The sequence below is a fragment of the Culex pipiens genome, chromosome 1 (genome assembly GCF_016801865.2).
Source record: "Culex pipiens pallens isolate TS chromosome 1, TS_CPP_V2, whole genome shotgun sequence".
In the NCBI taxonomy this organism is placed as follows: Eukaryota; Metazoa; Arthropoda; class Insecta; order Diptera; family Culicidae; genus Culex; species Culex pipiens.
Window position 1 is genome coordinate 136,116,753 of NC_068937.1, and position 17,072 is coordinate 136,133,824.

The following is a 17,072-nucleotide window of genomic DNA, read 5'->3' on the forward strand; positions in this document are numbered from 1 at the left end:
CGATGAATAATTCGTTGCGTTCTGAAATTACATACTATTAAATTTATCATCCAGTGGAGTTTACCTCAAACAGGACGACGGAGGTGGAATGTCAAAAACCTGTCGCGATACACTTCATTGTGATTATTTCTGGCTCTAGCAGGCATCATCATTACCAGCGAATTTTCCAAACCAAACCGTGCGTGGGAGGAACCCCAACCTGACAATCGAGAGCGTTTTCTGCGTGAATGGAAAACATCATTTTCTTGTTGAGGGGATTCCGGATTCCGGGAAGGAGCCTTTTTGCGGGGGTTTCCAGAAGATTTTCTTCGGAGAATCAGTTTGAATGTGTTATTTTGTATTCAAACGAACCTTGTTTCCCCTCTGGATCCACCAAATTTGCTTTGTTGAACATAAATCTTTAAATATAAACTCTTTGATTTGTGTTCTACAATGTAGAAGTTGTGTTAAAAATTATTGCATCCTGCAAAGACAATAACCATATGATTACCATTAACCTTAAGGTTTTCGAATTTAACGTAAGTCCAGTAACAATTTAAAAAAAGGTAAAATTATACTTTTGAGCAATACAATTACTGGTTAAATGGGTTCTTTATCTCTAATTGTAGAATCTCGTATGGTAAGCAAACTGTCCTCGTTTATCCGGGATGTCTGAAAATGACTAGACACATTCCTGGCCATGATTTAAAACTCATAAAGCCATCGTTTTCGACACTCGACATTGTCGAGCTGTCACCCCTGGCGAAACACAACAAACCAGAAAACCATCCCTAATTCTTCTTCCCCCCAGTCCAAACCATAAATCATCTTCACTTTACATAGCACAAAACTCCTCACCGGGTGGCCATTTGGTGAATTTTAATTTCAATTAAACTGAAACTGTGCCGCGACGCGCGTTGACAAACGCAAAACACTTACTCGACATTCTGTTCTGCTAATTAGCAGAATATTGGGCGCCTAATGAGCCGAGCTTTCGCCGGTTTCCCCTCCTCGAGTTAGTCCTGAACAGTTATTACATTCCAAAACGGAGCTGTTAAACGTTTGTTAAGGAAGCGGAATGTCCAGGCTGATAAAGGTGGGACATAGAATTTGACGGGAAAAGTTTGGAGTTTTGTAATTCGAGTTGTCATGAGAAGTTTAAAGATTATTTAAATTTCGACGGTGCCAACCGAGATACGCTGCTAAGTTGGACTGTTTTTGACGATTAGTTCATTTTAACTTTTAGCTAAACAATTGTTTATGTATTTCAAAATGAACTTGATACTAGAAAAAAATACTCTAAAACTGTTTCAAGCACCCGTATACGTGCCTCCCGAGCAATTATGCTATGGGGGAGACGTTTATTATTTGTTTTGTACTTTTCTAAATTTTGACGAAAAAAATAAAATTGGATTCCCATCCCTGATTGGCAACAAAGTTTAGACAAAACAGTAAATGACAGTAAAAAAAACTAACCGCCACATCACAGAGTTGGCAACAGAGGAAATTTTGTTATTTATGTTTGCCATGCTTCATTGGCGTGTAACGAGTTCTTTCTTTCGTGTGTTGTCAGAGAATAAAAACTTGCCCTCTTACTGCAGACTATCTTCGCTGCCTTTGTCGCCGATGACTGGCGGTGGTGGCGGGTTCATAATCATAAAAGTGTTTTCGAAAAGTCTGTTTAAAATTGTGACGATAAAAATTTAAACACTTGCGACTCAAATGAGAGGAAAAGTTATCGGCGAATATTAAAGCAGACACTGCGGAGCAAGTTTGAAACTGTTGGCAATAAACTTGGAAAAGTGATTTGTTTCATTTGCATTCACCGGAAAATCACACAATTTTCCATCTTCGCCAAATGACGTGCTGATATTGCAAAATAACCACTTTAAGGTGGCAAATCTGACCGACAACGCCCATTTCCTTGATTTATTTTCAACCAAGCGTCGCCTTAATCCAGGGAAAAACGCCTTCAACTTTGGCATACTTGTCTTCCTCCAAAAAGCATCAAGTTTTTCCTCGTCCAGAAAAAATGTACATCCGCAACGTGCCAGATTTTGTGTATTCCTCGCGGGGTCTCAACAACTCAGCACAAACAACCGGCAAGAATCATTCTTGACACTTCCTCGAACATCCATCCCGAGCCCGTGGGCTCGTCACGGCAAACCAAGTGTGACGGTGGCGTGAGGAGGCGGGCTTTCGGGCCTGGGAAAATTGTATGCAAATTGCGTATACAATTGCGTACACTTCCTGGGAGTTTTCATTTTTGGGGCGTGAGCAGAGATGTGAAAGTTGTGTTGGAAAATTCAATGCAAATCGAAAAAAATGGAATCCAGTCCACACCTTAGCATTGCTGCTCGAATGGCACGTCGACGAGGTTTAAGAATACATATCAAGTGTATGTTTCGTCCATTTCAAGTTTTTCTTGGCTTGGTGATCTTTTTTTTTAAATCAAATTAAATAAATCCATTAAAAGTGTCCATTTAAGTACGGAGATTAGATGGCACCGCCGCTATCTGAAAAACATGTTTGAACATGAATTTAAAAAAAAAAATAATAATTCTAATTTTGTGATTTTCACAGTCCCGATACCCCAAAAAGGAACCCCCATGTTTCGCAATCTGTGAAAAAACGAGGACAATTTTAAATTGCGCTTTCCGTGGCACTTTTATTCCTCCTTTTTCCAAGGGGACCAGCAAAAGGCGCACGTCGGTGTCTCATAATTAAATCCACGGTCTATGGATTTTGCGTTTCCCGAAGCAATTTTTATTTTTAAGCAAGAAAAACGCGACAAGTTACGACCTACCTGCCTTGTTATTTTTCCTTACGTAGAAAGATGAATTTGAAAATTCCCCTTTTTCTGATAGAAAAAAAAAATCGACCGATTGATCCCCTGAAAATTGAATCCCAGTTCATCACTTTTATCGCGCTCGATTAATGTCGCTTAAAGAAACCAACCCTTGAAAATGTGTCTCTTTTTTTTTGCTGGGATTTTCCCTTCCGGGTAGCTCGGAGACCTGTCGTTAATCGGTTTTTGCGTGCGTTTTCCGCTTCCGTTTCCACAGACAGTCGGGAAAAATTCAATAAATCGGCATCATCGAGGGTTAATCGGATGGCTCTCGAGGGGAGAGTTTGAAGATAAATTGTGGGATCACATTATGCAAAAGTGTCTTGCGGTAGGATTTTCGATGAGAAGACATTATTTTTCTGTTACTTAAATGTTTTCACTTAATCTTTTACCTAACAAAAACAGGAAAAGATTGAGAGAAAACTCTCTCGAAAAGAGAGTTATCACTTTTATATAAAGAGAATAGTTCTCTCGATATAAGTAATGCGCAGTTTTTATCTCAATTTGAGAGCAGTTTCCTCAAAAAATAGATTGCGTTGCTAGTGGCTTTAAAAATACAAAAAAAAAAATCATTAACATAATTCTCATTGCTAAACATAAACTAGAATTATCCTGAGAGCCAAACGCTCACGATCACTTTGTGCATCGTATCGTTTACTCACAATTTGAGAGCATTTTCCTCTTAAATTATATTTCGCTGGTTTGGTCGTAAGGATTAAAGATTTTTTTTTGAATTCTTTAACTGGGCTTCAAGACTGTTAAACTAGTTTTGTCCCAAATTACTAGATGACCATCGAAATGGAGCAGTCCGCGTAATTACCCTTACGCAGTAAAGATTGTCCGGCAGCAGAACCTTGGGACCGGATATCCTCCCATTTTCCGAGCTGGATCATAAAAAAAGTTAACTCGTTCCAGCTCGCTCTCGTTTATGGCTCCGTTGACGCTCAATCGGATATTCATTGTGACCACTTTCGAGTACTGTTCGAAACTAGCATGCTCCCCTGGGTGAGGGGGGAGACCTTTATTGGCCACACTGTTGACTACCACTACTGCTGCCAGCAGCAAAAGAGTATGTTTGCTCCCTCAGTAACGATCTCATTTGCATTTTATATGTGACGCCTTTTTATGGTGCCAACCCCTTCCGAGCAGATCCTTTCTAGATTGAGAAACAAACAAAAAAGCCCAACAAGGTAAAAGTGTAAAAGTGCAGTCATGAGTATAAGCACCTGGCAAGAGTACAGAGCTTCGGAGTGTTGATACGATTTACACCCTCTCTTTTGAGCAGCGATATGCTAAATTGATTAGTGTAATGTCCCCCTCCCCCACCTCGTATGTAGTGCAGCTTTTCACAGCTTGTCAACGCGCAAAATTTACGGCCTGACCTGTTTTCCCCTTAGGCCACGTCGGCGTTTTGACAGTCTCGCGGACAGCTCACCGTTCTATCATATGTTCCGAACCGAATGGTGCCCGCAAGGACAACAACCATTGGAGCACTATTTATCTTATGGTAATTGAAATATACAACAAATTGGTACTACCATTCACCAAAGTCTGTGACCATTTGTTATATTAAAACTTTTTGTTGTATTGTTGATGAAAAATCCTTGAACAGGTACCTTAAAATAAACAGTTCAGAAATTAATTTTTAGGCAGTTAAATTTCAGTTGAAAAAAATTAATAGAAAAACCATTTTACAAATGGTCACTATTGCGCCAAGTAACATTCTATGGCTTTTATATGGTCATCAAATGGTAATTGTCTACCCGGGTACGCCTCCAAATCGCCGGACTCGCTGCGAGAAGTTCGCATTCTCGCAAAACTCACTTTTCGCAACTCGATTTAATAAGCGTAACGAGTTGGTGTTTTGTGCTCGCACTATTAGAGGATAACGATCTGACCCCAATGCTATTGCTACGGGGGGCGGCGACTGCAGTTGGATGCAGTTTGCAACCCCTCGGGTAGTTCTGAAAATAGGGGGACGATACGTCGACGACGGGGTTCTCCATAGATCAATAGCGTGCCGGTGACAGGCCCCCTTTGAGCGAGGTGTAACGACCCCCGGTGACTACTACTCGTTCAGTCCAGGCCAGGCTGGGTGAGTGTTGGATGACATAATGCCGAGCGTGACCGACCACCTGGCCGCGCAGAATAGACACGTATGGTCACGTGAAAGGACATCGACTGCTGCGGCTTCACGACTGTCTGTTGGGCAGTAATAGTACTGGCAGTTAATTGATTTTTATAGGTTAAGGTGAAGCGATGATTTACGGGGTGACGCATGTGATACACTTGCGTGGAATCGACTTTGGAAAGTGGCATTAGATTGGACCGTGGGAACACCTTAAAATTCGTTGTTTGATTCCCATAGCAATTTGCACACTTTATGTGCGGTTTGAACTAAAAGACGTCGATTAGATTAAAACAAAAAAAAAATAAAAAACGATATTATTTATCACCAATGCAGCAGTGCAGATTCCATTCAAATCACACAAAAAGGGCTCAATCTTTCGTCGCCATCTCGAAATTATTGTCCCACAGTCGTAAAGCAATTTCATAAACTGCGGTTCCCCGGAGACGCCGGGCGTTTTTCAGCCGGCGACTGTCCCAGATTCCAGAACTAAAAACTTTTACCACCACCACCCGACAAAAAAGAAGGATCCATCCATTTTAGAATGGATTTATGGATATTTATGCGATCCCTCCGCAAGAAGGGTGACACGCGTCGCGCTGTTTGTTCTTTTCCCGACAAAGTTTGTGACCGTTAACCTCTGTACCCACAGAACCCATTAGCATTTGGGGGGGCTGCTGGCAACACTGTTATGTTACGAGATGAAATTTTTCCTCGCTCGGAAATGAATGTTTGCCTAACGATTCCTTTATTGTGTGCGAATAAATTTTCACCAAATTTCGTCGGGGCCCTCTGATTATTATTCGGGAGGGGAAACCGCAAAAAGGAAAAAAACTGGGTTTCGTATGATTCACACTCAAGAAAAAGTGAGATGAAAATGTCAATTCCGGCAAGCCGGAAGCTGTTCAAGCTCACAGCACACACACATGCAAAATAATGAAGCCGTATAGGTACGATGGGCTCGAATAAATTGCACCATTAAAATAATCGTAAAGGGACCCTCGCTCACTGAGGACAAAACGGCATCATTTTTTGTCCTCTTTCTTTGGAGTAACACTCTGGACCCCCGAAAAAGGACGCCAATTCCCGGAGGCTGGAGGACCAAATTGCCTGCTGCTCACACGTGTTTATGGATATGTGTCAAGTAAGGGCACCATTTAGCATGATTACAATTGCTCTGAAATATGACAAGTTGGTCGTTTACGATTTTTGTGTCAATTCTGGTCGTAATTTAGAATTTACAAAATGTCAAATTCAGCTACTCAAATTTTAACTTTTATCAAAGAAGTTATCATGATTGACATTTTCCTTCTCTCAACAAAATTTGCAAAAAATCGATTAAAACCAATCTGCGTTTGGCACTTGTCAATTTCCAGCTGGGCCAGGATCCGATACGGACCTTTTTAAAAAAATAACGTTTCCTTTTTTGGTTGCTTCAGAGTAAAACAGCTTTTCCGAGAGGCTGTCCACGAGTAACGTTCACATTTTGCTCAATCAGGACAATCTCGAAGAGATGGACTCAGCTGAAGGCTGACGTGAATATTTGGGGCTGGTCTATTGTATCGAAAATGGTTAGGTTCGAGATTGCGTCAGAGTTGTGAAATACAATACAAAAAAGCCCTTGAGATGTTATTATGGAGACGAGTGGGTAAAAACTTAAAAAAAAAACATAAAAACTTAAATATTTAATAACTCTAATTTCTAAGAAATCGAAAATATTGTATATGCAAATATAGGTAGTACATGATTTTTTTGCAACCAAGAAACCATTATGTAAATATCATATGTAGATTTCAAAAAAGTGTCCACGTGATTTAAGGAAGGTCCCTACAGAACATTTTTGTGTTCATGCCAAAATGGGCTGGGCCAAATTTGTCAAAATCTGCAGTGCAAGATTAAGCTTCCAAACAAAGAAATTGAAAAAAAAAATAAATATTTAAATTATATTCAAACTTACCACAAACTCAAACCTGCCTTAAAAGTTCCAGTTAAAAAAAATGTATGCTATTGGACATTTTTGCGATTATTTTATTTTATGGAACGATTTGGTTCATCATTGAATATTATTCCTGAACTTACACAACTTAATTTGTCAAAACGACAAATCTTTATTTGGGACAACTATGTATTTATGAGTATTAACAGTGTGCAAGATTAAGCCGATTTTTTAATTTACCTAGGTTTTAAGGTAATTCTAATTTTTAATCTATAAATTGTCATCATTTTCTATTTCAATCGGTTTTTGACCAAATATAATGTTTTCAATTTATCATGCTAATTCTTCAAGCCGAATGAGTACAGAAATTAACAGTGCGAGGAAAAAGCTACCGCACATCTGGCGCGCCGGGGAATCGATTCCCCGGCGCGCCAGATGTGCGGTAGCTTTTTCCTCGCACTGTTAATTTCTGTACTCATTCGGCTTGAAGAATTAGCATGATAAATTAAGAAATCGCGTTGCCCTTTGCTTAGGGTAAAACAAAAAATCTTAACCTTAAATGTTTTCAAGTTTAAACTTACAATTTCAACATAAATTTTTAAACCATTTCCTTACTGATGGATACGCACGGTTCATTAAAATTTATTACTCCGGAAAAAGCTTGTTTTCTGGAAATTCCAATCTCTGCCTCCAAGAATCACACTTCCGATGGTGCCCTTCTGGAACAGAACCGCACACCCAAATCATCATATAACCAGTTTTTGTACGCGGGGACTTGAATAGAATCGCCTCAGAAAAGGGAGGAAATTGAGCCTGTCGAGATTCAAGGGAAAGGTTTCCCCGGAAAAAGGAGAGCAAAAGGATATTTCATTTCAGCACACCGAATTGTTTGTGTGTCGGCCGCCAATTGGACGAAATATGAACCAATTTTTGCCGGGTGAAATCTTCGCACAAATTAATTGAGGGAACAAGCGAATTTAATTAATTTCTTCTTCCTTCGCTTCGCAGCGCGGGGTAATTTCTTTCGTGGGCAGTTTCAACCCTGCGGTGACTCTTCTCCTTTCATCCCCTCATTAATATTTCCGCTCTTCAGGTCATCGCACGTACCTTCCCGTTGAGGGGGTCTACGGAGATGTGAAGATGATGTGAATGGACTTCCTGATTGTCACAACCGTCCTCAAGAACCGGCCAATTGCCGGAAAATGTCCTTTCGCACACACGCACAAATTCGTCACGTAACAAGCATTCCTTTCTCGCGACACCGAGAGGGTGAGGTACGGACACAACGCCTGGAGGTAGGCAACATCATGATGTCCACGTGGCCCCAACTTGCGCTGGAATCACGTGTGACAAAAGATGCCTTCCGGGCGCGCGGACTCGGTGTCAATGTCAGTATCGCGTAGAAGTGTGTCCTTTCACACATTCCAAGAGCGTGTGTGACTGATGATGGGATGGTCCACCGAGGAGGAAAGTGACAGGTTGAAGTTGGTGTTGGTGGGTCAAATGATAGCATAAATGTGATATTTGTAGGTACACGGAGAAAAATCAGTTCCCAAAATCTTGAACAAGCGTTTATGAAATTCAAATACTTAATTCGAATTTCTTGACGGCTTGTTCAAGATTTTGAGAACTGATTTTTCTCCGTGTAGATCGTTGTTTAAATTAAGAAAGCTTCAACTGTAACTGTAACGTGTAAATTCTCAAAAATTTAATCTAACAAACCAAATGCATCACTGAAATAGCAACATCTTAATTGCCCTTAAATCACACCATTCTGCACGATTTACTACAGAAGAATGAAGTCTACCAAGCCGACCGAGTCGCAGGTCTACAGCGAAGGAACGTGACCACCCCGTTATAGCCCTTCTCCCTTGGTGTGGCCACTGCACCGGGTACCAGTCCTGCCTTGTCTAGTCTGCAGCCAGACTACGACCAACCGGCGACGGCTCTGCAAATTTAAGAATGAAATTGTAGAATGAAACTGAAAACTAGTTTTTCCGCCCAACCTTCCCTCAAACCCCTGCACGGCTCGCTTCAAAATAGGTCTATCGAAAGGCTGTTAAGGTATGAGTGCATGTAGTGCAACATTTGTTGCACCGCGCAACGCTTGCAGCATTATGCAACTGGTTGCAATTGTAAACAAGCGCTCTCGCGCGCGAAATAGTGCAAAGTCGCGAACTCTCGAGTTCTAGGAGTGGGTGCAACTGTGTTGGTAGAGTCGGCCTACCCCGACGCACGCCATCACACATATAAAGCTGATGGTTGACTTGACACGTGACTTTGGTCACACCAGTGAATTGCACACAGCAAGAAGAGGTGGATTTGAAAGTATAATCATCTGATGGAATGATGGAAACGCCAACGAAAATGGGAATAAATAAATTTATTAGGGTGGTTCAAAGATTGATCTCTTTTTGAGGTGAACTTGACTTGGATTAGAAGTGGATCCAAACAAGACTTGGACTAAAAAATGACTTCAACTATAACTTAATATGGCTAAGAACATGCTTGGACTTAAAATGTGATTGTACTTAACTTGACTTGAGCTGAATCTTAGACTTGTGCTAGAATTTGAAATTGAGATTCAAAGCCACCCTAGATTTTCCATTCAATCTATCCCCAAATCATACTTTCATCACAGCCAGTTACCATGAAGAAATGCCCTCCCGGAGTCCTTATCACACGGGGCTCCAACATGGAGGCCACAGGCCACACTGAGGGCAGGGCAGATTCCACGTCCGATCCTGCTGCTGATTAGTATGTGGCTTGCCCGCGCTGAATCTGCTGACTATAATAGTGGACGAAGTGTTGCTTGGTTAGCGAATCGTTGCTAATCATTATGATTATTTATGATTTGTGGTTGTTTTTCTGCGCTACTCGAGATGGCCTCGAAGTCACTGTTGTGGCAAAACAGTAGGGCGAATCGTACGACACGTTCACGTTTTGCATCGTCGTCGGGATTGCGTTCCGGATGATAACAACGTGCACGCAGCTGGGGCTCCGCATAGGGGGGAGGTCGTTGCGTTGATAGCAAGAGCATGCGTTTCTTGAGTTGTGCGTTGTTGTCGTCAGTTTAGAAGATGACAAAATGTTCAAATTACCAACGCAGATCTGTGTCACTACCCGAATAAACAATAACTATTTGATGACCATACCAGATCATAAAATGACAATTTAAACAATAATTACGATTTGCGATTCATTTTTTTTCTACAAAATGAAATTTGAGTATTCAAAACTATTTTGAACTCTTTGTTTTAAGGTTACTATATGACAAATAAGTAAATGATTGCCTTACCAACCATAAAACAAATGGTACTAATACCAATTATTTTACACATATTTTTGAAATATAAGTCAAACCTGATGAAAATAAGTAGTAACTAATTTATTTAGAGTTAAAATTATATAAGCTAAATAGTACTCAAATGGTTGTTGTCTGTGCGGGATGACATAAAGCCAACTTTTTGTGAATTCAAAAGCAATAAAACGCTATCAAATCCCCTCTAAAAATTTGAAAAGGAAATCTCCGAAGGAAAAGTGAAAACGAAGGAAAACCATTTGTAATGCGTACCTGCCACTCCGTGGCACATCCAATTTCGGAGATATTTCCAACACCAGGTGGATCAATACTTAATCGAACCACGTCATTACGATATGAAAAGGCGGTTTAAACGACCCTTTTCGGGCAGGGATTGTCACCCGTCGTTGGAAAATTCAATCAAACTGAAATTTCTTCCAATAAAATTACCAAATATTGAACGCTTCCTTGCCGGTCACGTGCTCCGCGTCTGTACGCGATGTTGGCATATCATAAAATCCGGCCTGCCGGCAGCGTGACTCCGGGATTTATGTTATGGCACCGGCGAATTGACGTCGTCTCGAGGCCTGAATCCCTGTTGTTATGAAAACATTTCGCGCGCCACTGATCCGCCTTGAACTGCCCCATAAACGTATTTATTTTGATATTCTTTTTTTCTCAGCTTGTTTTTTATTGCCCTCTCCATTTGATAAGCGCCCTGCGGATGGACGCCCTAGGCCAGCAGATTACAATCGGAAAAATATTTTCACTGCACTCCAAAGAGCCGGAGAAGCGCGCGCTTTATCAGATTAGAGCGATTTGCGGACATGAGCCACTTGAGCGATTAGCAAACCGATTACATCGGCGAGAAAACGTGATTAGCGTCGAGTGGCTAATCTGGGACATAGCCATCCCTTCGAACGAACCTTAAAGTTGGCTGCGTCCTTGATCAATCATCGTTTGACGACGCGGAAGAAAAACGGTCACGCCCGAGGGATTTCCACGCATGAGACGAAAGTCGTAAAACGTGGCAGCCTCCCGAATTGTGGATTGCCGTAGTTTGGAAAGGGTGAAGACAAACATCCTAGTCGGGTTGTTTGTATAACATAATTCCCAAATCCCACGCTCCACCATCGGAAGTGGAATCCAATCATCAATAAAACATAATCGAACCCAGGACAAACATTTACTTGTTTGCCCTCCTGTAGCACAGGTGAATTTATCAGAAGAGAGTCGAGCAAACATTCCAGGTGACCACCGGGCTGTGCCCGATATGAAACCGAACCGAGTTCAGTTTCATTGCCAGAGTTCGTAATCCGATACCGACGACGCCGACACCCGAGTCAAGTGCGGAAACAACGAACGACAAACCTTGAAATCATACGCCGCCAGCTTAAGTCAATTAATTGGTCTCATTTCACGCACTCTCACATTGTTGCAATTTACGATTTTACACACACGATTACAATTTTGAGTTGCAAGCCCTTCTTCTCGATCGCTCAGTCAACGTCGTTGATGGTGCTGGCCGACAGGGACGCGATAAAGTCGCCCTCCTGCTCGGCCACGTGGATCTTCTGGCGCCGCTCGGTGATCAGGCTCTCGCGATCCTTGTGGATGTAGTCGCGCACGTTCGGCAGCCCCGACACGATCACCGCCTTGAACGCCGACCGCATCTGATTCAGGTCGGTGGCCTCGAGCCACTCGTTCGTTTCCGCCACGTAGCACTCGGTCTGGGAGATCGCGACGGCCTGGAATGAGGTTGAGGTCGTTAGAACAGGATCATGAGGTTTTCAGACTCGCTAATACCCCGTCGTATCCACCGATGGCGAAGATCATGTCGTCGATCACCTCGATCCCAAAGTTGCTTCGCTGGTGGTACATGTCCTTGAACTCGCGCCACCGATTCGTGCACGGGTCGTACCGCTCGCAGCTACTCATCCGAGCGATCCCGTTGAACCCGCCGATTACGTTGATCGTGCCCTTGTGGGCAATGCACGAGACTCCCGATCGCCGGTTGTGCATGTTCGGCAGCAGCGTCCAGGCGTTTTCCCGTGGGTCGTACACCTCAGCCGTGCTCAGACATTCCTGCCCGTTGAAGCCGCCCACGATGTAGATCTTCCCTTCCAGCGTGCACGCATCGGCATCCGATCGTAAATGGTTCATCGGGTTGATCATGGTCCACTGATTCGTACGGGGATTGTACACCTCGGCCGTGTTCTGCCGGTTGTGTCCGTCGTAACCTCCCATGGCGTAAATGAGCCCGCTCAACTCAACCACACTCACATAACACCTCCGACTGTGCATTGGCGCGATCTCCGTCCAGACCTTCTCCACCGCATCGAACCGGCGACAGGTGTTAAAGTGCTCCACCCCGTCGTACCCACCGATACAGTAGACCATGGGTCCGATCGTCGCCGCACCGTAATACGCCCGAACCTCCGTTCGATTCCCGGCGTCGATCTTGACCCATCGATCCGCCCTCGTATCGTACGTCTCGATCACGCTCTGCGGCAGTCCTTCGCTCCAGCCTCCGAACGTGAAGATCACATCGTGTGGAAGTCGTGGCATCGCTATCGAAGGTGTTTTAATCTGCGAGGGAAGAGTTCTTTCAATATCTTACTGATACGAGGGTACTCGGATCATACTTTGTTCTGCGTAGAATTTACCATGTCCAGATCGTACAGAAACGTCAACGCCTCGATGACGATCGGCTTCGTCGCGTCGCAAGCCGTCACGAACGGGTTCTCCTTCACCTCGTCCATGAAGAACTGCGTCCGCAGCAGCCCCAGCCGTACGGCCTTCATGAGCTTCGCGACGTGTTGAGCACGGCTTCCAGGATCGTGCTTGATCCACCGGACGCAGCACTGCCACACCATTTCTTCGTCCTTGACGTTGAGCGTTTCGTCGCTCAGCAGCTCGTACAGATCGTCCAGCTCCAGGTTCATCAAATCCGCACATCGTCTGGAAATCTCCACAAAATGCCGCATGATGTACGCCCTGGTGTACGCGTACAGCTGTGGACACATCCGCTGGCGTGCGTACAGCATGATCACCACTGCGTTGCTTGGCCGCAGAACCTTCTTGATGTACTGGATACATCGTTCCTGCAGACTCGCCATGCCCAGATAATCCGCCGCGGCGTACATCTCAAACATGTCCTCCTCCCTCACATCACACTCCCTCAGGTACGCGTACTTGATGATCCGCTCCATGATCGCGCCGCGAATGCCCGCGATCGTGATCGTGTCCTTCTCGCTCGGCACCGACGTCGTGAACAGCGTCCGGAAGTAGTCGCTGCACGAGCTCAGGATCGCCCGGTGCACCCGGAACGTAAACTCGTCCTGGTGGATCGTGGCGTCGCACAGCGTGTTGCTGAGCCGCATCTCGTACAGGGCTTGCATGGCCACGTAACTGATGCAGCGCTGGGGAACCGACGTCGCCGAGCCGCCCTGCTCCAGCTCGTCTTCCAGCTCGCAAATCTGCATCGCGTGTTTTGGTGGGTTTGCAAAGTGGCTCACGTTACAAAATGTCCAAAAAGGGGTTTAAAAATAAAGTTGTGACTGTTGGCAAGTTCAGCGCTTCTGTCAGTTGAGACACCCTGTTGAGAAACTCAACGGTTCCTATGATCGGATCAAGTTTTCCAACCTACCCCAAGGTTGCCCATAAAATAATCCGGTTTGAGAAAGAAATCGAGAATTGAGAATCAATAATTAAATTACGACCACTTGTAGTATGAGTTGTAGTGCCAACCTCCCCCTCCTTCTAGCAGACGGTAATTATTCCCATTCCGATGAAATACCACAAAGCTTTCGCGAGCGCTTTCGAAGGTTGAAGTTGAGAGTTAGAATAACATTTCGCTAAACCTGGTAGAATTAGTGGGGAGCACCGCAGTCGTAGAATTCCAGCGAGTTCATCAACCAATCCGGAGACTCGTCCAAATGTCAGGTTCTTCAACTCCAGGGCAATCCCTACGCTCGGAGAACAGCTTGCAATATTAATGAGGGTGTACGAATTTGATTATTTTTGCGGTTATTATTTTAAAACGCAGACTTTCAGTTCCCACCGGTGGTGAGCCATTTCAAGCTGGTAACATCAGAAATGATGTGTTTATCTAGCTGTGGAAAAAACTTCTCCCCAAGTAATATCCCAGGACTCGGAGGACCTGTGACCGCCTTTTGTGTCCTCGCTCTCCGGAAAGTCACCTTCTGCGAAGGCAGACCCAGGCCCGCGAGGAAGTTCAACAACTAGCTTCTTTGTGCATCGCAGGAGTGTTATCTTCCCGGGTGCAGTCCCGACTTTGGCTGGTGGCTGCGGTTTTGGGACTGTCAACCCACGGATCATCTTGGATGGTTGCAGCTACTGTTGTAAAAGAATGTGAACCATTTTTGTTGATGGCAGATAATCGAAAATGTGTTTGATGACGGGCTTCGAAAAGAGTTGAGCGATGCGACCATCAATTGGGGTGACTTTGAAATCAATTTGAATCGAAACTTGTGTGAAGATTCAGTTTAAATTGTTATTTTATCTAAATTTTTAACTTAGAAACAAAGCTGCAGTTGGTTATGTTACAGACATAACCAAAATGACAACAACTTGTCAAAATTGCATTCCCAAACTGTTCCAAAGTCACGCCATCGCTCAGGACAACGACTCGTCACGTCGATAGGACCCCTAGTCAATCACCTGGATCCCACCCTCTATCTCTCTGAAACGAGAAAAATATATATTAATTTCGATAACAAACATCACTTTGTTATTGTTACGTGCGCATAAAGGATCATCGTTATTACGTGAGATCAACCGATGATGCTCCAACGACGAAAACGAAAACGAAGCTGCTGAAATAATATTTCGTCCTTTCGACGATGCAACTAGTAGTTGTCAGCTAGGTTCCCCCAGGGTTGTGAGGACATGGTCTTGTTCGTGCTCTTTTACTGCTGCGGCAAGGTTGAGTGCAAAAATTGTTTATATGTGGCTCGGAGCTGATAAAAAGTAAATAAACATTAAACCGTATTATCCTTCTGCAGCTTCTTATTTTTCCAAGGTTGAGCAAAAAGGATGCACTTTGGATGGTCAATGAGCGGAAACATCGAACGTTACTACCCCGCTGGACCATTAGCCGGGGTCAGGACACGAGCCCGGTTTGGCAGTTCCAAAAGTTGAGGGGGAAAACGCATTATCGTTCCACCTGACTGCACCAGAGACACGTCATTAAAGGGCAGTGAGGGAAAATTTCGACCTTTTGGATCAATCAAAATTGAAACTTGTTTTGCAACTTTATTGCAACTTGCAATTTTGTTGCATGCAAGTTACTTATGTTGCATGATTCTTGTTTCAAACATGCTCTTGTGTTACTACGATAAGAATTTTCAAAATTTTCAAACTTTCCCATCACTGCTCCCACCATATCGGTTTCCTTTGCGCCCATTACGCTGAACATCATGTCCCAAGAACAACGTCGTTTTGGCTTCTGCTACAGGAGAAGGAGGATGGTGCAGCATAATTGCATTAAGTGACAAGCTTTCGGTTAGCGGTCCCCCACCCGATAAGATTCACCACCCCCTCTCCCTTGAGGGGACATATATAAAAAAAATTATGAGCAGAACATGCTGCATTTTCCTCGCCACGGTCGGTTTGATGTTGATGTACCTTTTTACGAGCTCCAAATTTAGCCATGTAGCTTTTTGCTGTTGTCTTGCTGGCGGCGAAATCCCGGAGACCACTGACTTTTCCATCATTTTGGTTCGAAGAATTAATTTAATCGCCTGCCACTGCGAAATTGATTGAGGTTATGTTCGGAAATACATCCATCGCGGTAGGTGTCTCAAACTTTTAATTACAGAAAACAAAAAGTGCTCGAAAACACGTCCATTTCGTTGATTGTTTTGACTGAGTTTGGGTGCACCCGCGTTGAGCTTAATCCTACCATAACAAACTCTGTCCCGGAGGCGAACATTCCAAAAAGCTGCACCATGTTGATCCTGGTTAAATTCGAGAAGTTGTTGTGTTTTCTTTTCCACCCGGAGCAAGTCAGCTCAGCAGTTACCGCGTATACAACATTGCTAGAGTATCAACCCTGGGTTCACTGTCATCGCTCATGTCAAATTCATACCGCACTCACTCTGGAGAGGGATCGAACTTGAAAGTTGGAATCATAAAAATGTTTTCCCAATCAAGGAGTTTTGGGAAGGACATGGACATGGTTGGATTGAGAAATTGAAATGTAAATTTGCAACAAATCCGCTTTTAAAAATTTCCCCAAAAAATTATTGCTCAAAATCAAAATTAAATTTGAAATTTGTATTTTATTCATAGGGCACTTTCAATTACAAACGATATAAAACTATAAGAAAAAAGGATTTTCATAAATTTTAAATTGAATTAATGAATAAATGGATAAATGAATAAATGAATAAATGAATAAATGAATAAATGAATAAATGAATAAATGAATAAATGAATAAATGAATAAATGAATAAATGAATAAATGAATAAATGAATAAATGAATAAATGAATAAATGAATAAATGAATAAATGAATAAATGAATAAATGAATAAATGAATAAATGAATAAATGAATAAATGAATAAATTAATAAATGAATAAATGAATAAATGAATAAATGAATAAATGAATAAATGAATAAATGAATAAATGAATAAATGAATAAATGAATAAATGAATAAATGAATAAATGAATAAATGAATAAATGAATAAATGAATAAATGAATAAATGAATAAATGAATAAATGAATAAATGAATAAATGAATAAATGAATAAATGAATAAATGAATAAATGAATAAATGAATAAATGTATAAATGAATAAATGAATAAATGAATAAATGAATAAATGAATAAATGAATAAATGAATAA

The 17,072-nt window shown here is 42.5% G+C and overlaps 2 protein-coding genes across 2 annotated transcripts in view; one reads left to right on the forward strand and one right to left on the reverse strand.

Moving 5' to 3' along the window:
• LOC120420746 (protein similar-like) overlaps positions 1-17,072 on the forward strand; it is a 128,141-nt gene that overhangs the window by 48,035 nt on the left and 63,034 nt on the right. The gene's annotated exons all lie outside the window — the stretch shown is intronic.
• Positions 11,603-13,813, reverse strand: LOC120420748 (kelch-like protein 10). Its single transcript, XM_039583844.2, has 3 exons — positions 12,838-13,813; positions 11,999-12,781; positions 11,603-11,940 (listed from the first exon to the last, which is right to left on the reverse strand). Exons 1-3 carry the CDS (start codon positions 13,675-13,677, stop codon positions 11,692-11,694), a joined length of 1,872 nt encoding a protein of 623 aa, XP_039439778.1. The 5' UTR covers positions 13,678-13,813; the 3' UTR covers positions 11,603-11,691.

Coding starts and splice junctions, on each gene's coding strand:
- LOC120420748 (XM_039583844.2), bottom strand. CDS start 13,677: ATGCAGATTTGCGAGCTGGAAGACGAGCTGGAGCAGGGCGGCTCGGCG. Junction 12,782..12,837: donor TAAATTCTACGCAGAACAAA/GTATGATCCGAG, acceptor CTTCCCTCGCAG/ATTAAAACACCTTCGATAGC. Junction 11,941..11,998: donor CCATCGGTGGATACGACGGG/GTATTAGCGAGT, acceptor ACCTCATTCCAG/GCCGTCGCGATCTCCCAGAC.